General features: G+C 35.8%; 1 protein-coding gene across 12 annotated transcripts in view; it reads right to left on the bottom strand.

The window, feature by feature from the left end:
• Window positions 1–25114, bottom strand: part of nrcama (neuronal cell adhesion molecule a) — a 49371-nt gene that overhangs the window by 2829 nt on the left and 21428 nt on the right. For 2 of the 12 annotated variants that reach the window (XM_059511038.1, XM_059511040.1), the window contains exons 3-32: window positions 19852–20061; window positions 18371–18388; window positions 17835–17940; window positions 16399–16592; window positions 16150–16272; window positions 15688–15858; window positions 15021–15080; window positions 12745–12856; window positions 12376–12560; window positions 11956–12087; window positions 11306–11449; window positions 11100–11211; window positions 10818–10981; window positions 10530–10677; window positions 9428–9552; window positions 9224–9253; window positions 8475–8576; window positions 8179–8376; window positions 8017–8087; window positions 7603–7828; window positions 6916–7031; window positions 6592–6796; window positions 6384–6506; window positions 6094–6270; window positions 5085–5120; window positions 3535–3603; window positions 2459–2581; window positions 2065–2220; window positions 1461–1592; window positions 1171–1249 (exon numbers count right to left, since the gene is read on the bottom strand). In XM_059511038.1, coding sequence (XP_059367021.1) covers window positions 1171–1249; window positions 1461–1592; window positions 2065–2220; window positions 2459–2581; window positions 3535–3603; window positions 5085–5120; window positions 6094–6270; window positions 6384–6506; window positions 6592–6796; window positions 6916–7031; window positions 7603–7828; window positions 8017–8087; window positions 8179–8376; window positions 8475–8576; window positions 9224–9253; window positions 9428–9552; window positions 10530–10677; window positions 10818–10981; window positions 11100–11211; window positions 11306–11449; window positions 11956–12087; window positions 12376–12560; window positions 12745–12856; window positions 15021–15080; window positions 15688–15858; window positions 16150–16272; window positions 16399–16592; window positions 17835–17940; window positions 18371–18388; window positions 19852–19945 — 3731 coding nt within the window. In that variant the 5' untranslated portion in view covers window positions 19946–20061. Of the gene's footprint in view, window positions 1–429; window positions 1026–1170; window positions 1250–1460; window positions 1593–2064; window positions 2221–2458; window positions 2582–3534; window positions 3604–5084; window positions 5121–6093; window positions 6271–6383; window positions 6507–6591; window positions 6797–6915; window positions 7032–7602; window positions 7829–8016; window positions 8088–8178; window positions 8377–8474; window positions 8577–9223; window positions 9254–9427; window positions 9553–10529; window positions 10678–10817; window positions 10982–11099; window positions 11212–11305; window positions 11450–11955; window positions 12088–12375; window positions 12561–12744; window positions 12857–15020; window positions 15081–15687; window positions 15859–16149; window positions 16273–16398; window positions 16593–17834; window positions 17941–18370; window positions 18389–19851; window positions 20062–25114 lie in introns of those variants that run through there. The other 10 variants (XM_059511047.1, XM_059511042.1, XM_059511043.1 and 7 more) reach the window with 10 other exon arrangements.

Below are 25114 nucleotides of genomic sequence, written 5' to 3'. Positions count from 1 at the left end.
ATGCGTCTCTCTTATATCCGGAAGGCATGTTCATAACTGGTCATAACGTGCATTCGGAAAGGGTAAATTTGGCCACATCCATCATAATGCATAAACCACTTCTAGAAAACCCATAAAATAACCATTGAGGATTTCTAAACAAATGCAGTAAAATATAAATAAAGCAATACAACAAAGTAAAATCACAATATGCAATCCAAACTATGCAATATTCCAATTTCCTCTTTTTTTCAGATTTAAAAGTTTAGTTAAGGTTGGGCTTGGCTTTAAAGTAAAATTTACAGCCATCTGTTTGAATTTCTAATGTGACTAGATAATAGATGATTTTATGCATGCAAGACTTGCAAAGTCCCTCTTACCTTTCTGAAGATCTGAACTCCCCCCAAAATTAAAACACACAGGAGGAACAAATAAGACAGACTGACATGGTTGACAATGAGGATTTCACTTTACAGTAAAGAAAAAATGTATGTAGTGACATCATACACAACAAATGATGGACTTCATGAACAGGACATGTGAAATGTTAATACAAGACAACAAAACAAACATGGCTGATGGCTGCTGTCAATTGTGATTCTGATTTGGCGAATATTCCAAGGTACATTATATATAATTAAATTAATATTTAATATATGATACTTCTATATTGAATTTGTGTACTGAATTAGCTATCGTGGTTTGAGACCATCCAGTTCCAATAATATTTACTCCATTGCCTCAGGAATAATAATGACAACATGACCAAACATGTTACAAAAAATACACGCAAATATAAAACATAAATTAAATATCTGATAATAAACATTACAATAAATTTTAATGATGACACAAAACATAATAACAAATCACAGCAATAAATCCATCATTAGTGTCAATGAGGAATGCAATTGATTTGACACTCTATATAATTTTACAGTCACATAATACACATGTTTGCTCCTGCTTTCTTTAAGCTGTTTTGTGGTGAGGCCAAAGAAGTTTACATTCACCTCAGAGGAATGAAAAAATTACGGTCTGTATCCCTGAGCAAGAGAAGTAAGTTTGCTTTCAATCAGTCGTGAAACAACAACAACATCACTTTAACAATGAAAACATTTATATTTCATGATTTCTTATCAAAGGCATATAAATAGGTGTAGAGTAACTCCTATATGTTGTTTTCCTCACCTGTACTCCCCAAATGTCCCATCATCCTCTTTCATGGGCTGGATTTCTGGGTCTTGATGGGCATCTTCTTTTTCCTTTACTATGAGATTGGAAAACCAACAAGTTGTATAGTATTGAAGTTCACAGGGTTCGCAGGTGTGTGCAGAATCTTAAAAATGTTTTTATTTTATGTTACAAATTTTGTTTTTATGTGGCCTGAGCACTGTTTTAAAAATTTCAGATTCAGCATTAGCTCCACACAGATGTACTTAACTACCAGTTTCGCACATCAATTTTGTACATACACTTACCTGGGTATTTGCCTCCTTTGTTCCTCTTTATAAAGCAAACGATGAGGAGCACCAGGATCAGCAAAGCAATGGCACACATCAGTCCGATAAACCAGCCCTGCGTGGCTATGTCAACCTGCTTGCTAGTCATGGCTGCAGAAAATAAAAAGAGGACAAAAGGAACCAATCCTCACTTTTCTTTCATTTAAAATATTATAGTTAATTTATCGTGCAGATGTCACACAAAACAACAACAACAACACAAATATTGGCATCTGCAGTAAAGTAAAAATGAACATGAGCTGAACATCAAGATAACAAAAACCTAAAATCTTTGTTTTTATGAGGGTAACAAGAAACATGGATTTGAGGAAGTGTATTTAATGTCCTCTGACGATACATAAGACAACTGCTGTAGGATGGCAAAGAAAACAGAAAGGAAGAAAAGATGGACAAACATACAGTAATTCTGGCATGCATTTACATTTCCATAAACCCATCTGGATTCATGCTAATATTCCAAACCAAAACTACAGGTAATGTCTGGAACTGAGTCTGGGCGGGGCTTCACGGGTGATTGACAGGTGAGGGTGATACTGGTGGTCTACAGACACGGTCTCCTCACCTGGAACTGTAATCAACAGCTCCTCTGTACTGTGGACCGTAGCATCCGAGTGGTCTTTGGCAACCACCCGAACCCTATAGGACATCCCGGGCTTAAGTCCTTTAATCTGATATGTCCGAGTGCCATTTACAAACTCTGTTTTCCAGGGTTCTTTACCTGGAGAGAAGGGCCGACGGCAGGGAAGAGATTACGGCAAAACCAATTACATAGCAAAAAGGTTGATTTTATTGATTATTATAGTATAATTTGTTCTTTGACAAACTTTTTTTTTTGTGATATTACACAATTTCTATAATATTAAATTGCTTGGTCTATGAGCTTTATCATATTAAACTGTGATTTTAAATAAACGCATGGCAGTGAAATTTGACAGTTTTAAGGAGGACAATCTTACTGTTATCAACAACATATTCCACATAAACATTCCCATCCGGCCCCGAGTATTCCCAGCTTATCACAGCATGGTCCTCCTCCACCGAGGAGTTCACGCTCCTAAACATCCGACCAACAGGAGTCGCTGATCAAACAAGGAAAGATACAAGTGACGTAAGAATTTAGAGATCATGAAAAGAGTCTAGTGGCCCCCAAAAGTATCACCTTTATATGTTATATGTTATTAAATGTATAAAGGGTTATTAAAGGATATAACGCATTGTTATTATTCATAATATGCATTGTAATACATAATATCTTGTTATAAATAATTAAAACTGAATTTAAAATGCATAGTGTAACAATGAACTGACAAGTGTTATAATGTATTAACTGTGGTTACAATTTTTCATGAGACTGTACAATGCATCATAAGGTGCATTACAAGGCATCATTAATGCATTAAAACGACTTTTATAATGCATTATTCATAAAGGCTTAAAGTTACGTGTTACCAAAATTGCTTTCAATAAAAGCTCCAGCATATTTTTTTTTGCAAATGCAACTTGATTCGATATTTTACATCTAATCTAATGAAATTCAAATATTGTAAGTGTCTTTTGGATCACTACAGATGTATTTTTTTTAATGGCTTACAGTAGATTACCATTGAAAATTTGGAGGTCAGTTTTTACATATATATATATATATATATATTTATGAAGGAATTTATTTATGTTCACCAAGGCTGCATTTATTTTTCGGGATTCTTTGATAAATATGAAGTTAAATTTTTTTTTTTTTTTAATACATTTCTTTACTGTCTTTTTTGATCAATTTAATGCATCCTTGCTGAATAAAAGTATTAATTTCTCTTAAGAAAATTGCTGACCCCAATCTTTTGAACTGTACTGTGTATGTAATTGTCATCACTCACTTTTTATTTTAGTGTAAATCATGTATAGCTTAAATAATGATTGTGACTTCTTGTGAGATTTTAAAAGGTATAACATTTACAGATTCCTGTTCAATACAGTATCACACAGGCATAGCAATAAAGGAAAGAGAGAAAAGGTGCCGGGACAGGAGTGTTTGTACCCTTGCGAAACGGGGGCTGGAATGATTGAGTAACAGGGGGGGCTGGTGGTGGTGAAGGGGGGGCTGAGCCTGGAAGAATACAGAGAATAGTGAAACACACAACATGAAACACAAAACATTAGAAAGAGAGAAAACAAGGCGGTGATAGAGAGAAATGCAGATCTGAGTTAACAGCTTGCAGGAACATGCAGTTCACCGATGCAATGAGAGCTAGTTACTGTGTGTTTCTGAGAGGACACTGGGAGCAAGGAAGAGACATCTGGGTCTGTATTATATGTCTGAACATCACTCTACACTCAAAAACATCTAATGTCCTTGTCTGCACTAGTTAAAAGGATAGTTCACCCCAAAATGAAACTTTTGGTATTTACTCACCAAACCTGTATGATTGGATTTGAAAATAATTTCATATTATGAAAGTTTTCACACAATAATCAGTCATTAACCCCCTAAACTGTCTAAAAGGGCAATAAAGGAAAGCCATATGACTCATGTGCAACAGTTCAAGACTCCTGAAGTGATAGCATTACTGTGATGAATGGGCCAAAATTTAAGTCATTGTTCACTGATAATCTTCTCCTGCAGTGAGCTAACTGTGACTGAGTAAATGTTATGATTCAGTTCAATTCATAAACAAATCATTTAGTCCAATTTGTGAACTTAAACAGCATTTAAAAGAACCGACCCAGAAGAATGATTCACTCTTTGATTCGGTTCTCGAATTCAAATCACTGACCCGATGACTCTTGAGTAGTAGCAGTTCTTGAATTACATTTAGTGATTTAGCAGACACTTTTATCCAAAGCAACTTACAAATGATGAGGGTTTTTTTTCACTAGAGTTCACTGAGTGGAAAGATAATTAGTGAATAATTCAACAAGTTGCATGGCATTGAAGTTCAGACATTTGTACAGAGAAGTACACATGGTAGTTCAAAAGTCTTCAATGATATCAAGTCCTCTAAAATCATACAATACAACTGTGACCAAAAGAATCATTATATGCAGAGAGTTTTTCATGATGAGTCAAATAAGTGTTTCAGTTCAATTCATGAATCGTGTGAATGAATAAATTCAGTTTAGTCCAATTTGCAAACTTAGTCATCACTTGAAGACTTGAAATATATTGTACAAACCGTGTGAATCACTGTAATGATGCTTTTTTATGTCATTTTTGGAGCCGACTTGTAGACTTTACTGTAAGAGCTGCATTAAGATAAAAAAAAATTCTCCTTTTGTGTTTCACAGAAAAAATAACAGAATACAGTCATTCAGGCAATCAACCAACTGCTTTTATTTTTGGGTGAACTATTCCTTTCAAACAGCAGATGTTCTAGCTAAGCCCTACTGAAAGCAGTGAGATGGAATTTGCATTTGCTGGTAACATGATTCTCCATGACATATGGAGCAGGCCGAGTCAGGTGTAAAGCTTTTTGTCCTGAGGAGGTTCATGCATATGTATCTATCTCTTTTCAGTGCTATAGTGCCTTTCTAGTCTCATAGCTGATGTTCATCCAGCATGCATTCTCATCAGCCTGATACTGTTGTTACCTTTACCCGCCTCTACTGCGGGATGCCGAATTAATGCTTCATGGAAAAGAGAGAAAGAGAGAGAGAGAGAGAGAGAGAGAAGAAGAAGAAGAAGACAAAGGTAGAGGGGATATACTGTAAGTAGCAGCCACCTGACAACCAAAACAGGTTCCTTCTAAATATATACAGTAAGTCATGAAATATGATGCTGTTGGAAGGTACATACATACATATACATACATACAAAAAAAAAAGGTTCAATCATGAAAATTAAAAGGCTTTTTACTTTCACATACAGAATGAAAAGCGCAAAAAATCTATGTATAAATGTAAAAATCAATCGATCAATTAATAAAAGAATAAATTTTCTAAAACATTATTGTCTTGTTTTCCAACAGAACTGTGATATATCTCTAAAAGAGTATATAGTTAATTGAGAAGCAAAATTGCATGTAATATTAGAATTAAAAATAATTAAGTTAGTTTTTTCGAACTACAGTGTTTCTGTTCAAAAAATTTTTTTGAAGTTGTATGCTTTAAATAAGATAAAAAATACTGATTAAGAATAAAGACTTAATAAATATACATATTGTTTAAAAATATAATAAAATATAAAGTACACACAAATATAAATAAAATATAAAAATAAGTCAAATATAAATAAAACTAATGGTAAATTTGTGTGAAAACTATTTTTAAATAATAAAATATTAATAAAAGTATTTTAAAAAATAAGTCAAATATATAAATAAACAAAAGAAGGGCATGTTATGTGTGTGTTAAATCTATTCATAGAATATGCAACCCTTAATGAAATAAAAGCATTATATTGTAGATGTATAACATTGACTACGAATAAGAACACTCCGATCCAGGAAATTGAGGAAATGATACACAAACCTTTGTACAAGTTTTATTCTGCTTGCAATTTATGTGAAGCCACCGTTGAGGATAAAATACTGCACCTCGATCCTTGCCTCAAATCCTGAAAATGTTATATTGTGAAATCATTCACAAAGCTAGTCCTCACCTTCGTCCACCATTGTGAAGCCCTCTTTTGTGACAGTGGGACCAGAGCCCTTGACAGTCATGGCGTTCAAATAGAACTTGTAGTGAGTGCTGTGCTTGAGGTTTTCCAGAGTGATGCTGGTCTCGTTTGCTGCTAGAAGCAGCTCTTTGAGCGGCCCAAGTTCATCTGTTGTATTGACTGCAAGAAAAGAGAGGAGAGTTCACATAGAGAGGATTAAAAGTGTAAGCGATCGGCATCTTTTTATAAATCAACAACAAAATCCCATAATATATGTCCCAGTTCAGACTTACTAGGCTGGAATTTGAGCAAGTATCCTGTCAAGTGACCGTTATTTTCTACAGGTGGCATCCACTTCACAATCAATGAGTCCAGGTTCAGATTTTGGATTTTTAAATCTGCAGGAGGCCCAGGAACTAAAAGAATATATATAGATTATTTTCCTTTAAATAATTCTTCATACTTTGACAAGTGAGTACATATGGTAAGTACACACTCTACCTCCCTCTGGTGTTTCAAATATGTGATTAGAGCTGGTGGGTCCGTCTCCTTTCCCGTTGAAGGCTCTTATGTTGAGGGTGTACTGGCTGTAGGGATGAAGGTCGATCAGAAGACCCTCCAGCTCACTCCCGTGGAAGATGAGCTCCTGTGGTTTCACAGGCTCAGGGTCTTGCTTCTGCAGGCTTCTTATTTTCCAGTAACTCACCTACAAAATGGCTACATCTTAGACTGTTTGCAGCTGAAATGTCAACATCTTTAGATAGATCTCCGTAATTGGTGAATAATATTATAGATGTAAATGCATTTTCTGTCTTAAGTAAGTACCTTATATCCATTCAGTCGCCCTCGTACTGTTGACAGAGGAACAGCATCCCAGTGCACTTCAGCCACTGTCCCACTCTGAACCGAAACTTTTAAGTTCTCTGGGGCCACAGTTGGTACTAAGATGACAAACACATACACATTTTTTTTTTTTTTACAATTTGTAATGGAACTATATTCCATATTTCTATGAATGTGTCCACCATCTCGGATGAACATTTTCCATGTATACATGTGATGCCTGTTCAGATTTTGTCCCAAATCAGCATAATATAATAAGGTAAAAAAATAATATTTAAATGTACATATAAAATATATATAAATATTAGTGCAGTCAAACAATTAAGCATGATCATTCCCATCCAAAATAAAAGTTTTTGTTTACATAATATGTGTGTACTGTCTATATTTTTTATTCATATATTTAAAAAAAACACACATACAGTGTATATTTTGAAAATATTTCCATGTATTTATTTATATTCATATAATTTCTATTATATATAAATATATTTAATATATGAACAACCCTTTCTCTAAAATATTTGCATGCATGTGTGTGTATTTATAGAGTATATCCACAGCACACACACATATATTATGTAAACAAAAACTTTTATTTTGGATGTGATTAATTGCAATTTCACAGCACTAATAAATATATTTGAGTGCTTTCTGAAGTTTACTCACAGTCTTCTCCTGAGTATCCCTGTGCTACGCCTGGTCTGGGACCATGACCGTAGTCATTGACCGCCTGCACGGTGACTTCATAGGGTGCAAAAGTGGGCGTTCCTGTCACCACATATTGCGAGACATTGGCCAGATTGAGTGAAGTCCATTGCTGATCCAGATCTTTCTGTCTCCAGCTCACCTTGTACTGTAGGCCCGGACCGTTCGACTCCAGCCCGGTCAGCTCCTGGTCACCAGACATTAAAAGGAAACCACGTAAACTAGGAACTAGGAACTAGAAACTCAGCTAAACTAAAAGGTTCTCTAAGGATCCTAAAATGGTTCTTCAATAACATTGCTGTGAAACACACCTTTGGAACCGTTTATGTTTTGGATTGTACTATACTGAATAAAATCAAATCATAAGTGTTTTACCCTCCAAGTTATTGTCATGCTGTCAGGTGACATTCCAATGACTTTAACATCTGATGGATTGACGTCAGGCCCTGTGAGAATCACAATCAAACTTTGATTCAAGAAAATACAAGGACATTTAAAGATTCTTAAGCATTCTGTTTTCTTGCTAGGGTAACTCACGTGCAGGATTGGTCCTGTACTGTCTGGATGGAGCGCTGGGTTCACTCAGACCCACGTCATTGAGTGCCAGGACCCTGAAGGAGTAATACACATACGGGGAGAGCTCCAGGTGTGCTGTGGTGCTGGTACCTGAGACTTCAGTCATATTGACCCATACTTCAGGCTCGTGGAGCGAATCTTCATATTGGATCAGGAACGCTAAGGTAACCAATATAAATGGATCAGAAAAGCAGACCTAAATGTTTCTGTTGACCTATAATATGGATCTACAACAAGGTAACAAACAAAGAACTCACATTGAATAGGACTATTGTTTTCATCTCCAGGGGTCCATGTTAGCTGAACACTGCGCTCTCGTTGGTCTGTCAGCTCCAGGTCTGTGGGCGGGTCTGGTTGGTCTGGAAAACCAGATTTTATGAGACACAAAACTCATCCAACATCCAGCTTTATTACACCAGACATTAGAAACATGCAACACAAGCCCAAATAAAAAATTAACTAATATACACCAACTTAAAAATAAAAAAAAATGTCACAGACTGAAATGCGACATTCTGTTAAAGGCACCATTTTAAAGTATCAAGCCAATCTCATGAGAAAAACTGTTTAGTTTACATTCTAGAGAATTTGTGGCAAATTCATATAAATCTGTGCGAACAACACAAAATTTGTAATAAAAAAATAGGCATCAAGATGAACCACTAAACTAAAGTTAGTGTGGTGTAAGCAGATGAGATTGTACAGATTTGCTGCTAATCAAAATGTAAATTAGTCACAAATTGCCTTGAGAGTCTGATGGTAAAGCTGAAACCACACAGGTCTTTATTTCCAAACGAGGTCAGGAAAAGTTTAGTGAGCTGCCTCATTTGCGAAAACTAAAAACCAAAATTGCCTTTAACAGTTTATGTATTAATGGGAAACATCCACAAAAGACATCCATAAGCACATATTGGAAAGGTAATGAAGGATAAACAAAAAAAGCAAAAATACAAATGCATCAAATGGTTTTGGGACCTGTTTGGGAACTGAAAGAAGTGCATTTTACCCATTATTATAGGTGGTGTTGGTGTGGCCTCTGACAAGGAAAGCAGGTTTGAGGAAGTCAAAAGTTAATTATACAAAAGTACATATTCAACTGTAAAACAGCACTCATATAAATATCTCCTGGTACAGTTTGAGTGCGTACAGTATGTATGTACAGTTTCTAAAAAATTGACAGCCTGAAGCAGGCGAGAGTGTGATACCGTACCGACTACTGTGAGCATGGCGCTGGCTGAATCTTGGTCAAGGGTGGTGTTTCTGATGCAGGTGTAGTTGCCCTCATCGTCCTCTCTCACGTCATGTATAGTCAGACTGTCAGAGCCCACCTCAAATCTACACACACACACAAACACACACCTGCTAGTCAAAAACAAGTAGCTACAGGCCACCTTTCAGAGCAAATAAACTGAGACATCGTGATTTTTACTTTTCTCAAACTTCAGAAGTTAACATTTAGATCAAAAGTTCTTTTTTGTGGATAAATTTGTATTTTATTTTCATTAAAAAAAAATTCAAATTCTCTTGTATATTGTATATACTCTACCATTCAAAAGTTTGGGGTTGGTACGTTTTTTTTAAATATATTTTTTTAATCATGCTCACCAAGGCTTCATTTATTTTAAAAAATACAGTAAAAAAAATAATAATGTTAAATATTTTAATTTAAAATAACAATTTTTTATTTTGAAACATTTTAAAATATAATTTATTCCTATGATGGAAGCCATTACTTCAGTCTTCAGTGTCATATTTTGTCACATAAAATTACTGATTTGGTGATCAGGAAACGCTTATTTTTTATTATTATTATTATTACTATCAACACTGATAGTGATAGTTCGTTGTACTGCTATATTTTTGCTATATCTGGTTTTTTTTTGGAAACTGATACATTTGTTTTCAGGATTCTTTGATAAATAAAAAGGAACAGCATTTATTTGAAATATAAATCTCTTGTAACAGCATAAAAATCTTTACTGTCACTTTTGATAACTTTAATGCTTCCTTGCTGAATAAAAGTATTACATTCTTTTCTCTTTTTTTTGTTAAAGGAAAAAAATCTTACAGACCCCAAACCACTTACAGTAGTGTATTTCATTTTAAATAGGAAAAATGCCTATAAAGAAAAAAATACCCAACTGCTCCATCTGCAAACTATTTGTATTTTTTAATTTAATTAAAAAATAAACAAAATAAAACTTTAATCAATTTCCCTCGCTTGTATCATGCGCAGAGCCTCAGGTGCTAACCCATGCTTCAGATGGTGCTTATATTTGAACAAAAATGGCAGCAGTGGTTGCAGGTCATACCGAGTGTCGTCGGGAAGCTCCATATTGTCTTTGAGCCATATCATGGAGGGAAAGAGAGAGGGGTCATGTTTGACTTCACACTCAAACACAGCCATTCTGTTCCTCTGGACAACTTTATACCCAGGCTGTCTGATGATCCGTGTAGCCTCTGCAGAAAGAAAATAACATACATCTTGCTCATTTCCCCCATATTTCCCATCATACTACTTCTACTACTACTATTCATTCACTTAGCATATTACAAATACACAGATTTAACCAAAACAATTAAATTGAGTTTTCACTCACCTTTCACTTCCAGGTAAACATGATTTTCTTTGTTTCCAAGACTGTTTGAGGCAATGCAGGTGTACTTGCCACTGTTTAGTGGCCGAGCCACATTGATCTCTAAGGTATTGTTTTTATGAATGATGTACGAGTCGCCATCCTCTATGCGCTGACTGTCTTTAAACCTGCAGATGACAGAAGCATAATAACCATGCAACATGAACTCACAATAAACACGTTTGGATATTAGAGGCAAACTTAAAAAGAATGAAACTAATACATTTTTTTAAAATAATATCTCACCATGTGATCTTTGGAAGTGGCGAGCCAAATGAAGCACAGTCTAACAGAGCCCTACTGTTAGTGACGACTGAGTATAGATGATTTGGAGGAGTCAGCACCCTCGGAGGTTCAGCTGAAATGTAATGTAATGTATGCACTATGTATGCAAAAACCATACATAAATAAAAAATATAGGATAGAATAGAAATGCATATACACTAACATACCCAAGACACTGACAAAGGCATTGGCCAGCAGGTAACCGTACTCATTGGAGGCGTTGCACTGGTAAACAGAGCTCGAGCCGGTCCGAACATCACTGAGGATGATATTGCCATTTTCGATTTTCCGACTGGGATCCTTGTGTGAGTCTATGAAGGAATCACATCATAATTGTACTCACAATCAAACTATAATCAAACCATTCTTCTGAAAAAGCAATTAGATGTGCTACAAGCTACTAACAAAAATGAGCAAACTACATTATTTTGAATATATGAGATGATAGCATTTATAAGTTAATCAGAGCAGTATTTCCCACTGGCACAAAAACAATAAAGTTAATTAGAGTGAAAGCATAAACTTAAACAGAAACAATACAACTATAAAAATAGGCAAATAAATTAAAACACTTAGTTTACGCAAGGGATAAGCAACATTTAAATAAATATTATAGTTTAAAAATAAACATAGGATCAGTGAATCATTTTAGAGAATCACTTTAATTACAGGCACTGTACAAACAAACTGATTAACAATAAATCAGAACTTCCTATATATCAATCTAAAAATATTTGTTATAAATAGGAGCTAGAAAGTGGAAAAGCAGCATAAACGGGAATGTGATTTCAGATAAAATTGAGTGGGCTTTACATACTTTCAATGGGAATTCCGTTGACAGACCATGTGACCGTGGGTTTAGGGTTGCCTTCTGCCCGGCAGATGAGCATTCCAGATTCTTTAGGGGCCAGGATGAGGTTCTGAGGGGCACTGATCCAAAAGGGAGCCGCTGCGGAGATCAAAGGAAAGTTTGAAATCAAATAGACATAAGTGGAATTTTAAAATTTAAAATTTGAATTTAGATTGCTTCCTATGCAACATATTAGAATTATTTCATCATATATTTTAAGATATCTGGCAAACCAGTGAGTATTTTCTGAGTAACAGGAAACATAAAGGGTCTTTCAGATCAACTCAAGTCCATAAACGGTTCAGGATGGCATCCCAGGGTCAGTGAATGATGTGACTAAACAAGATTTGTGAGATGTGACAGATGAAAAGACGTCCTGTGACAGACCTCTGACCACTACAGTGATGATGTGATTGTTGCTCCCCAGGCGATTCTTGGCTAAACACCGGTAATCTCCCCCATCGGCTTCTGTCACCTCCGTTATCTTCAGAGTTTTCTGGAAGCTGTGAAATGAAAAACGGCCGCTTGGCAGCTCCCCATTCACCTTGCTCCAGGAGATATCTGGCGTTGGACTGAAAAACACAATAAAGTCAAACACTTTTGAACTGTTATGCAAATCTATTGATGCAGTCTGACCCCAATCACAAGAAGAAACGGACATGGTTACAAAAAAAAACAAACAAACAGCACATTAAGATGCACATTAGCCATTTTTCGACAACAGAGAAGGCCATTTTTCCACTTCCTCCTACTTACAGGCCATCAGCGATGCATTCCAGCTGCAGCATGTCTCCTTTCAGGACCATGGTGTTACTGTGTGTTTCTGGTGGGTTCATGAAAGTGGGCGCTCTCTCCCCAGATGGACTGTCTAGAACATAGATAGGCCACAATCAGACACATTCTATAACCAGACAGCTATTGCCCATGACTTATGAGAGGGGAAAAATATCCTGTTTTGTATGGGATTTAAATGCTGCCATGATTCAAAACTGAAAACACAGGTCTGAAAGGTTGAAACTAAGTGTTCGAAAACTCAAAATCTTACAAAAAAAAGTTTTGCAAGATCGAAAAATAAGATTTGCAAGCTTGCAAAATGTAAAAAAAAATAAAAAATATCTCTGCAAACATTATGTTGTTTTTGAGATTTCCTTCTTCAGAACTGCAACATTTTTTTACGATGTTGCGCAAATAATTTTTCAGAGTTTCAAATTTGTCAGTGTTCTCCCACTGTATTAGATTGTTTTCCAGGTTTGAAACCTTGTAAATGGTGATCTGAAAACTGGTGTGCGAATGTGTGAAATTTTCTGTGGACAGAAATCTGTGCATCCTCTGTTTGCGTATCCTGTGCGCTTTTGTCATTGGCGGAGCAGTCGGTCAATCCCACCTTTCCAGTAAATACGACTTGTGATTGGACTGTACGTCAGCAGACAGCAAAGCATTGGCCAAGAGCAGAAGGCCCTCCCTCCAGGCTTTTTTTTATTTGCGAGGTTGCGAAGCTTCATTTTCGCTCAGTCTGAGTTTCAGAGTCTCAGAGCAGAGCTGCGCGACAACACTGCCACAAATCACGTGAGACGCAAGCTCGCGACTGTGTGTGCGTATCTCCGCAAAGTGGGTGTTGTAAACTCAGCTCTGAAAAATAGTCTGCAATAGGAGTGCAAATGTAATGTAATGTAATAAGTTTCGCCCTTTCGAACCTCAGTTTTCAGAGTTTCAAAACTTTTTTTCACCTATTCAATCACCAGTTTTCAGATCACTATTTACAAGGTTTCAAATCTTGAAAACAAACTATACACTGGGAGAACAGTGACAAATTCGAAACTCTGAAAAAATGATTGCACAACACCATTAAAAAGAATGTTGCACTTCTGAAGAGGGAAAACTCAAAAACAAAATTACGTTTGAAGAGATGTAATTTTTTTTACCACTTTGCAAGCCTGCAAAGCTCTGTTTTCAGAGTTTCAAAAAAAAATTTCACACATTCGCACACCTGTTTTCAGATCACCATTTACAAGGTTTCAAACCTGGAAAACAATCTAATACAGTGGGAGAACACTGACAAATTTGAAACTCTGAAAAATTATTTGCGCAACATCGTAAAAAATGGTGCAGTTCTGAAGAAGGAAATCTCAAAAACAACAATGTTTGCAGAGATATTTTGATTTTTTTTACATTTTGCAAGCTTGCAAATCTTATTTTTCGATCTTGCAAAACTTTTTTTTGTAAGATTTTGAGTTTTCGAACACTTAGTTTCAACCTTTCAGACCTGTATTTTCAGTTTTGAATCATGGCAGCATTTAAATCCCATAGTTTTGGTGCGCAAAACCACATACGAACGAGGTAGATACAACTAGAGGTGTACAAAGAGCATATTCCTGGACAAATTTGACACTATAAATGGAAAATTTATAAGGAATTACGTCCAAAAAAAACTGCCCTTATGTCTTTTATCAAGTGAACCGCATATTGAATGACAATAATTTGATCCTTCCATTGCTTCTTTTGGATGGCACTTAAAAGAGAATGGAAGGATCCAAATGAAAAAAATATATAATAGAAATGAACAATGTTTTAGTAAGATATTTTATAGTACTTTATACAGTGTTGCATACAGAATGTAATATGCAACAGTAATACATGTATTCAGTTTTTAAAACAGGGAAAGGAAAAAGTTTAGTGACCAGTTTAGTGCTGAAATGTTAATTATACAATTAAAACAAAGACAAAGGACTGATTACCATTCAAATACAGTAATTTTCTTGCCATACACAATGCCAATGATAGTCAACTCCTGTAGCGCTGGCTTCAGTCCCTTTGTCTTCTGACAAAATCAGTTTTCATTAAGAAGATGCAATTAAATGGTAAAGCATGAGACCTTTATAAAGATGAAGTTGTTTGAAGTCAGGGTTGGGATTCTAGAGAAGTGGGTTATATTTCTGGTTATTAGGTAATGAGCTATTCCTGGTTAGACAGAAACACAAGTGATGGGAGGGATGAAGTCTGGGTTCACTTGGAGAACTTCTGCTAGCACTCACCACCCCAAAAATCTGAGCCATTCAAAAAAGCTGCCAACACAGTGTCATTCATAGCTTCAACTGGAATACAACAGAAAATAATCAGCATGCAATGCTTTGACATTTACGGGTCTAGACAGAGCAGGAAAAAACTGAAGAGGCATTTAACACTGTCACTTTAATTCTCACTATGACTGTCAAAGTCTAATGGCTGTTTATTCAGTAAAATTATTTTTTACAAATTACAGTACCAAATTATTGCATTTTTATATATAAAAGGAGGGTGGGGGTAAAATAAAAATACATTTAAAAAAAATTTGTTTAAATATATGCATGTAAATTCTGCATTAAGAAATGTTTCACTGCTTTACACAATATTTAATTTCTTATCAAGCAATGTGGGCCTTTTCTCGGGGGAAATACAGATATATGCAATTCTTTGTGTGTCAATTCAATAAATTAATACACTTATTATATAATTAAACTTCTGACTCTTTTTCATATATTGACAGCCCTAATAATAACGGATAAAAATATGAATCTGTATATATTGTGCAAGCTTAATTCAACATAAAAAGGCAGAGTCCTATTCTATTTCAAATCTATTTTAAAAAACTGATTTACAACGATGCTTGTTTGGAACAGAAATTGGTGAGTCTGTTTGTAGCAGCAGACTGAAGACACTTACTGTCCAGTACGTTGACGGTGATGGGCTGTTTCTGTTGGATAGTCTGAGTGTGTGGGAAGCGGGCATAGCAGATGTAGTCGTTTCTGGTGTCCTCAATGAGCACGTTGGAGAAATACAGGTCTCCGTTTAAAGCCTGGGATACACGACTGTTTTGGGGAAGTCTCTGGAAATCTAAAACAAAACATAGTATGGAATTTTTATTTTTATTTTATTTTTGGCCTTTACTTGAGTAGTATAGTACAGTATAATTTCATTGTGAACACTATTTGCCAATAGAAGAAGGACCATAAAATAAACTAAACCAGCAAAACAGAGCAGGGATTTTTACATACTTGGGTTGCCATGTAAAGTATATGAAAACATAACCAAATCAGACATTCAGTGGGAGCTTACACTAGTGCAAGACTGATGTGTGGTGGGTTACTGTCACAAATCTATGTGGATATATGTGATATATCTTACTGTTATCCATCCAGAAGATGATTGGAGGGGGCAGGCCAGCTGGGGGTCTGCACTGCAGCACTAGAGACATTCCCCTCTGCACCGTGATTGGCTCAATTTTCTCCTTTGACCACAAGGGGGACCCTATGAAACAGAATTGGGCCCTCAATTAAAAACACACAAAACAAAACAACTGACAGAAGTTGACTGCAAAAACATTAACAAAACAGTTCTGTGGCAATTTATTCTGATTAGATGTGTCTGTCTTACTGGACTGACGGATGACAATGTTATTGGACATGGCAGATCCATGCTCGTTGCGGGCGATGCACTGGTAAACACCCTCATACGCCTCTGCCTTCTCTCCGCTGATGTCAATGACCAGAGTGCCTGAGTTGGGCTTCATGATAACTTTGGAATCCTTTTCAACATCGAAATGAGTGCCATTACGTGTCCATGAAAAGCTAGATTGAGAAGAGTGAACACAGAAAATCAATTACGACAACATGCATATGCACAGTGACAATTTCAATCAATTAATCATTATTGATTAATCATCACTTGTCAATAATGTTAACTCCTTAACTTTTTGAATATCTACCCACCCTTGTAAGCCATTCAGATCTTTTTTAATGAGAAACGTGAAAGGAGAAATTTGGCTGAATGTTCAAGCTGCTCTTTTCCATACAAGAGACTGTTGATTTACATTGAAAAACTCCACAATAAAGGACAAATAAAGCATCACAAAAGTAGTCTATATGACTTTTGTGCTATGTTTCTAGTCATCTGAAGCCTTACAAAAGTGCCGTTGTGTGAAAAACAGTCCAAAATGAATGCCATTATATCTTAAACAAGTTAAATTACTGTCTGTTCTACACATAATGCTGTTGTTTAAATTCAAAAGCCTTACATCATTGTGCACAAGTCACTTTTAGGATGCTTTTATGACCCAAAAATAAAAAAATGTGCAGAAATGTACTGACTCTCAGGGCTTCCAAGATGTAAATGAGTCTCTTACTACAATTTGAAGGAATTTAGCATTAATCCAATCATTACACAAATTCCACATTACATTTTATAAAAACATTATAATCTGTTTATAATTCACAGACTCCAGTTGTTGAATTAATGTCTTGTGAAGTGAAAAGCTGCATGATTGTAAGAAATAAAAACATCATTTAGGCATTTTAACTTAATAAACCCTTCCTTCTGTTCAGAATACAACCCCGTAATCCATAATAATGCATCCTCGGGTGAAAAAGTGCCCCCCTGTTGTCCTCTCACATCAAAATCCCAGAACACATTTGTTTAGAGTTGTTTTGGACTGTTTTCGCTTGTAAACAGTTCTTAATCTGTGCATATTTCTCTCCTGATTATGCAATATTATGGATAGAGAACTCATATAAAAACTTCTTCATGATGGACTTATTACAGATTTCGTGTCACAAGACATTAGTTGATAGACTGGAGTCATATGGATTACCATTTACTGCAGAGGATGCACTGGTGGGCAAGTGATATAATGCTAAACTTCTACAAACCTGTTTCAATGAAGAAACAAACTCACCTACATCATGGATAGACAGAGGGTGAGTACATTTTGAGAAAATTTTCAGGAAGACTGGTAGGTGTTAAGCGCCAAGCATCCGTCCACAGCGGTGGAATCTGCAGTAGCGGTAACCATGGTGATTCAAAGTGACACCCACCTGGGATGAGGCTTTCCTTTGGCGTCGCAGTGGATAATGATGTTCTCCCGAGGGTCGATGATGTAATCCTTTGGGGACTGATGAGTTATTGTGGGAGGCTGAGGCACTGAAGCACAGAAACCAGCGTGAAGACAAGCATCTCATTTTCCCACACACACATACACACACACACACCTTGGCACAAACCAGCACAGATGCACCACCTCTGCAGAAACTGATTCTGCAAGAAAATATCTAAAAATATAAAAGTGCCCAGCTTTAGTTTATCAGTGTAACCAAGCCCAAAGAGACAAACAACCAAAGAGCATGCAGCACGCACACAAAGTTCAAAGTTCACAAAGTTCTTGTTGGCATGACAGATCAGTGCTATAATTTACATACAGCTTTATATTTGGGTGATTAATGGTAAATAAAGGATAAATATGTTAATATTCAAATCAAACCCATAAAACACTTCAAAATGAAGAAAGCAAAAGACACAAGTTAAAGTAGACCTAATTCACAACAAATTTCACAGCAAAAGTGCCCAGACTTACATCCCTCCAGAACTTTAGCTTTTTTGTCCAAATGAATCAGGAAATACATAAGCAGAGAGTAAAAGAGTTCAAATTAGTGTAAGAGAAGAAGAGAGAAGAGAAGATCAAACAAAATCAGGTTCCCTCAGTGAAACTTCAGGAGGTGTGTTGGGCATTCATTACCCATCATGCAACTCTCATGCCATTCTCCTAATGCAGTTCTAATGATGCTGATTGTTTGTCAATGATACATTGATTTTAACACCCTAACAATGGTGCTTCATGCATTATAGACATTATAGACTATAGAAGATTTTGAAAATTCTGGATTGGAAAAAGGTGCTTCATTCTTTACCCATGTATTTAAACATGAATAATCATTCGTTCTGGTGGTCTTAAGTGTTTTTCCTTTCCTCCAACCCCAAAGTAAGATTTTTGAATGTTTTCGAAAGATGGCTCTTGCGCTCACTACGGCTGCATTTATTTGATCAAAAATACAGTAAAAATAGTAATATTTTAAAATATTATTACAGTTAAAATAACTATTTAAAAAAAGTTTATATACATGTTCAAATTTATGAAATTCCTTTGATGGCAAAACTGAATTTTTACCAACCATACACCAGTCTTCAGTGTCACATGATCTTTCAGAAATAATATTCTGATTTGGTCCTCAAGAAACATGTCTTATTGTCAATGTTGATATTGTGCTGCTTAATTTATTTGTGTAAACCATGTTAATGTTTTAAGGATAATTTGAATGAATTATATATTTGTACAAGTCTCAGTCAGCTTAAAGCAGTACACGTAGCAAGGTTTTTTTGTAATTATATAATAAATAAAAAGAAAAAAAGTTTAGAAAGAAATAGAGCAAGCTAGTGTTAGAAGCCTTTTTTGCATTTGTTAATTGTATAATAAATAAAATAAAATATTCTATTATATTTATTTATATAATTTTATATAAATTATAATATATAAAAGTATATAAAACATATTATATATATATCAATTATATATTATAATTTTCTCATATATCTCGTATATTATATATCAAAAATTCATAGAGTTGATTATCACAGCCAGAGAGCGAGTGATAGAAAAGGATGACCAATGCTCTCTAAAAGTCCATGTATATTACTCTGCTTACACAGTAGTGATGCTGACTTAACACCCTGTCAAACACTTCTCTAGAGAGGAGCAGCAGCTGAGAAAAGAGAAGCACACTGCGATGACTTACAGTGACATACTCTACTTCATTTCCATTTTAATAATTGAATTCTGAAATTCTGAGGATCTTTAATTTTATTTCTGATCTTGTCTAAAAATGTCTTAGAAAATCCCAGACAGAATCGCATGTGAATCTCTTTCTAATTTTAAAATAGGTAAGGTAGAAAACTAGATTTTTTTCAGCACTTCTGTCAAATTATATCTACATTAGTGGGATTTATTACATTTTATTACATCACATTAGATTTAATTTTCTTTCACTGTGCAATACTCACGGTCTAGAGGCACTTCTAATGCAGTGGTCATGTGACCCAGCAGCAGCAGCATCACAGCTCCTCCACAGAGCGTGCAACTCCTCTTCCTGTCCATGGCAGGGTGCGTTACATCAAAATCCTTCCCCTCCAGGTCAAAGCAACTGGGCCTTCTGATTCGCACTCAGTGTGATCATTCAAACATACAGCAGCATCCACGATTAGCAAGCAAGACTGAAAGAGAAAACAAATAGAAAAACAATGACCTTTTATGCTAGCAAAAGCACAAATAGATGGCAAGATCTTTATTAGGGAATCCGTGGTGGAGATGGACAGTTGGCATTGCCTCAGATCATCCTGACATACACAGAGACATGTGAGGGCACTCAGCTGGAAGAGACGGGAATGCTGTGATGGCAGCACCCTCAGCACTGACATATGGATGTCAATACACATGGCTGAAGCACAAAATTACACAGCCTGCTGTCTGTTTCTTCAGAGATGGGTTAAGAATAAAAAAAAAAAAAACAACATAAAAACAACAAAACACATGCCTTTCTTGCTCCAGAAAACCTTTTGTTTTATTGTTCAGCTTTATGCAAGCACTGAATGGAAATTAAGCAAATCTTTTCAGATGGGTTAAAACATTGTGTGGTTTTAAAAATGAAATGCTCTTCATAAAATAAAACAATCAACATTGGAGAATGTAAAGTTGCAACACTTTTTACTTTTGCATTACTTCAGCTAACTGAGACTCCTTTTAGAAGCTATACCATGAAAGGTGTGTTTCCCAACCTTGGCATGTGGCATAAATATGTTTACACAGGAATCACAACCACTGTAAAACACATTGTGATTATGATGGATGAGTGACTGCAATCTTTTTACAATATATACCCAAGTAAAGAATATGAGCAGAATTAGGCTGTGCAAAGTTTTCAGTGAGGAAGGAGTATAATTTGTCAGAGAAGTGAACTAGCATGGGTTGTTCCTGCCAGTAGGTATAGAGCGTGTTATCTCAGTGATTCTGCTGTGTAGCAGGCTGTGTCAGGGAAATGGGCTTTGCTTTGCATAATTCATGAGCTCAGAAACCTTGACAACATCATACACCTAAATAGAGGGAGAGAGAGAGGGAGAGAGAGAGAGCGAGAGAGAGCATGAGTCTGTAAAGCCAAAGATTTATCTCAAGGTGAAGGATTCAAACATTCAAGATAGCAAGGTTCTTCTGGATATCACATGTACCAAGTGTATCACATATACCACAATCTGGAATTTACATCATGTTTCTCTGTGATGCACAGGACTGGTTTCCTAAATACAGTTTAGGCAGCGATCTACAGTAGAGGCATAGGCGGAGCATGTGGAAAGCTTAGCCTTCCCCTGGCCATTGGGCAAAAATGCCACTAAATTGGACAAAAATGCCCCTGCATAAACAAATTAAAACTATTACTTCTGTTGCTAACAAAGTGTAAATGAATAAAAAGTGTTCGCTGCGGCATTGAGTTAAGATTTGCTCATGTTACACCGTATTTCATTTTAGCTGTTTTTACAGTGTTGCGCATTATAACCAATCACACACGATTCTGTTGAGCTTAGAGATGCAATATCCAATCAGAGACGTTCAGATGAGTCATCGCTGAAACTCATCAGCTTTGTTGAATGCGCACATGTTCGATGACTGAATTCCGCAAATTCTCTCATCAAAAACAACAAAGTGGAGATGTATGTACAATGTAAGTAAGGGATTCATTTTGCAGTGTATACAGTTTCAGTGATTATAACGATACTTTTATTTTTTTTGAGAGTGCGATAGATCAAAGTTAGTGATAATGTCATTTCTGTACATAATTTATTCCCCGTTTGAATAACCGTGGGAAGGAAACAAAAAAAAGCAAAGCAAAACAAAACAAAAGAAGGAAAGCAAAAATCTAAACTAAAAACTAAACAAAATCAGAAACTAAAACAACACAAAACTAAAAGTCATAAAAATAATAATAAAATATAATGAAATTTAAAAAAGAGTGGATAAGATAGTATTAAAAATGAAACCAGTGTCCATTGACTACAGTCAAAATAATGACAGAAGTGAGTAAAGAAATTCAAGGGCCTATTAACACATTTAACACAAGAAAAGGCAAGACTCTCTCAATACCCAAGTAAAGACAAGTAGATTTACCACATTTCAGTGTTTCAGACAATGTGCACAGCGTGTCTGATGGCTGCTATGGTGACAGTATGTGCTTAAGCGCCCTTTGGAAAAACCTGAACCGGTCAATTGCAGTACAGAAAGAGTGACAGTGACACTGTCTTAAATGGAAACTGTCAATCACATTTCCTGTTGCCATGCAATCAGCTTGACCTTTAGCTATTCTCGAACATAAGAATCTGTGAAAAAAATGTAGTAGACATTGACATCTGTGCCTTTTAAAATGAGACTATGAGATCTAACAAAGACAAAGTCTAGATTCAGGTCTGTGCTGTCATATGGTGGAGATGTGCAGTCATCTAGAGTCTGTCTAAATTACAAATTTGCACAGCACAAACATCGATTCTAATCATTGCATGTTCAACACATTTTCTCTGGCAATAATGCATGATTTATGACTAAATGAATTAACCAACAGATGTTGTCCCTGAATTCAGGCTATTAACATTCTGGTTAAATTAGCTCAATTAAGACAAACTAATGAAAAATTAAATTATGTCTCTTCATTTTTACATAAATTTTCATAATAGGTCTCAGATTTGTTTTTGTTTTTCCTTTGGCCTTAAGCCACTTTTGTTGATAAGGAAAGTGTGTGAGGACAAATGTTTTTTTATATAAGAAGTATTATTATTTTTAATTTAATAATATTACATCTTTAAATAATATTTTTTTCAAATATGAATGTTTATTTATATAAATTTAAATAATAAAAGTTTGTTTGCTTTAAATGCTGACTTGTAGCTCTGGCGTCTTGGCATAATTAGACTTCCCAATAGCTCTGGGTAACTTCCTGGTCTCACAGAACTGAAGAAAACTCTGATTTGGTTACTGCTGAGTCATACGTATCATTCGTAAACACACTAAAGAGTATATGTGTCACATGCTCTAAGACTTTTATTAACAATTTCCCATATACTTCTAAATGTGTATGCAAATATTTTATATTTAGAGACTTTATTCACATAACTTAAATTAGTATTCTTAAGTTATTATGCAGATTCACTTTTAGCAAGAGAAATGTTGCCACAGGCTTATCTAAAACCAGTCTATTTTAGTATTCATCTCAGCATAATCCCTGCATAAATTGAGAAGAATATATGCAAATGAACGACATCATTTACATATGAATGGACTTCTACAGTAAAAAAAAAGTGAACAGGGACCATACCTTACAATCAAAGGACTTCATTCATATGGGTTTGTTTTGACCACATCCTACTGCTGCCTTTTGTGGGCTTGGCTAACTTGTTGTTTGTGTTGACAAGTGGTTATTCTCTTTCACAAGAAGAGAGATCAGAAGTCCTTGCTGCCAAACTAACCTTTTTCATATTTGAGTTCATTTCTAGCTATTTAAACTACCTATTAAACAAACCTTTTGTCTGTTACCATACCATAGCTTAGAATGTTTGCTTTTTCTACAGAAACCTCTATTAGTTCTGAATACTGTAAGTGCGTGAATCCCTTTAATGAAATTTCCATCTATCACATGTGAATACAAGGCCATAGAGTGTGAGAACCATCAACAGAATATCCATCAGGTCAGGGAGGGTCTTTCTGAGTGTTTGTTCTGAACAGGGCGGGATATTTCCATGATAATGAGACTCAAAATAAACTCTGAATGTATTAAACATTGCAGACATACATGGATCCACAAAATACAGTAAACCCCCTTAAATACTGTTTTTACATTAATATGATTTACAAATATAAAAACTAGATACACTAATATAAATGCCCTAAAGGCTGGAATACACTTCTGCACACATTTTTGCCCCAATTTACAGCCTGGACAAGTTGATGCTAGTTGGTTAATGTCAGAACCAGTCTGCAGATTTGAGTTGACAGATTTAAATAAAAAAAAAATTGTGCAGAAGGTCTGGTCTTGATTTTTATTTTATTTTTTTAGCATTTAACCCCATTCACACCAAGGACGATAACTATAAAGATAAAGATATTAGCATCCACACCAGTGAACGATATCATCTGTTTGTTTTCAGCACACATGCATCTGCCGATTTAAGTTCAGGAGCTTGTTACAGAGACAGAGCAACACAAGTCATAATCTGAAAACCCCTCCCACCGAGGGGGGGTTGACAATCCAACGCTCTCCACTGACTTTGTATTGCAGGAAACTGCCTCCATGTCATTTCTTAATTATAACAAAAAACTAAACGATGTCTAAAAGCTGCTATGTGACAAGGTGTACAGTAAAAAAAAACCAAGAACTAAATTTTTATAAGCTGTCGACCCAAAAAAACAAGCGTTTAAGGACACAAAAGTAGAGCACAATGTGTCATATTACTCTGCGAACTATGGCCACTGGCGGGAAACGTAATCGTCGACAGGAAACATTCATTATTTTTAACGATGTCAAAAGATTATTTCATCACCCTATTTGAACCTAAAAGGAAGAGATATATTGAGAAACTAAATTGTATTGGTCTATGTCAGATCCCCTTTTCCTTACCTTTCTTTCATTTCAATAGTTCACGCTTACATATAATTAGCTGAGGTATGGAATGCGTATTTGGCGTGCTGTCCGGGGAAGGGCTCCGAGCTCGGGAATGGCCCGAACCTAGAGTACCCCCCCTTCCCCGTCTATTTATAAAGTGAACTTGAAGTGACGAGATGGGGGTGGAGGAGGGATGCTGATAAACCGTCAATGGATAGAGGTAAGTCAGCGATATTTATACTATGGGATTGATTACTTGATTATGGTCCACCTGTGTTGATTAGGCTAAGTATCTGACGCGCTCCTCCCGAATCTTATTAAAAAAATGACATTTAAGAAATGATCCAACTGAATGACCCAACGTGAAATACTGACATCTACAACTATTTGTGTCCTTAAAGGCTCATTTTTTGAAGTGGACAGCTTATAAAAACATAGTTCTGGGGGTTTTAGCTTATTTACTGTATACCTTGTCACACAGCAGCTTTTAGGCATTGTTCTGTTTTTGTTATAAGTCAGAAATGACAAGGAGGAAGCATCACACAATACAAAGTCAATGGAGAGCGTTGCCCCCCTGGGTGGGCGTGGCCTAAATGTGCTCTGTCTCTATAGCAGGATGGATTTTAAAT

Source organism: Carassius carassius, chromosome 26, assembly GCF_963082965.1.
Source record: "Carassius carassius chromosome 26, fCarCar2.1, whole genome shotgun sequence".
Lineage (NCBI taxonomy): Eukaryota > Metazoa > Chordata > Actinopteri > Cypriniformes > Cyprinidae > Carassius > Carassius carassius.
Note: the sequence above shows the minus strand (reverse complement) of the source record. Positions and strands in the feature narration are given on the sequence as shown.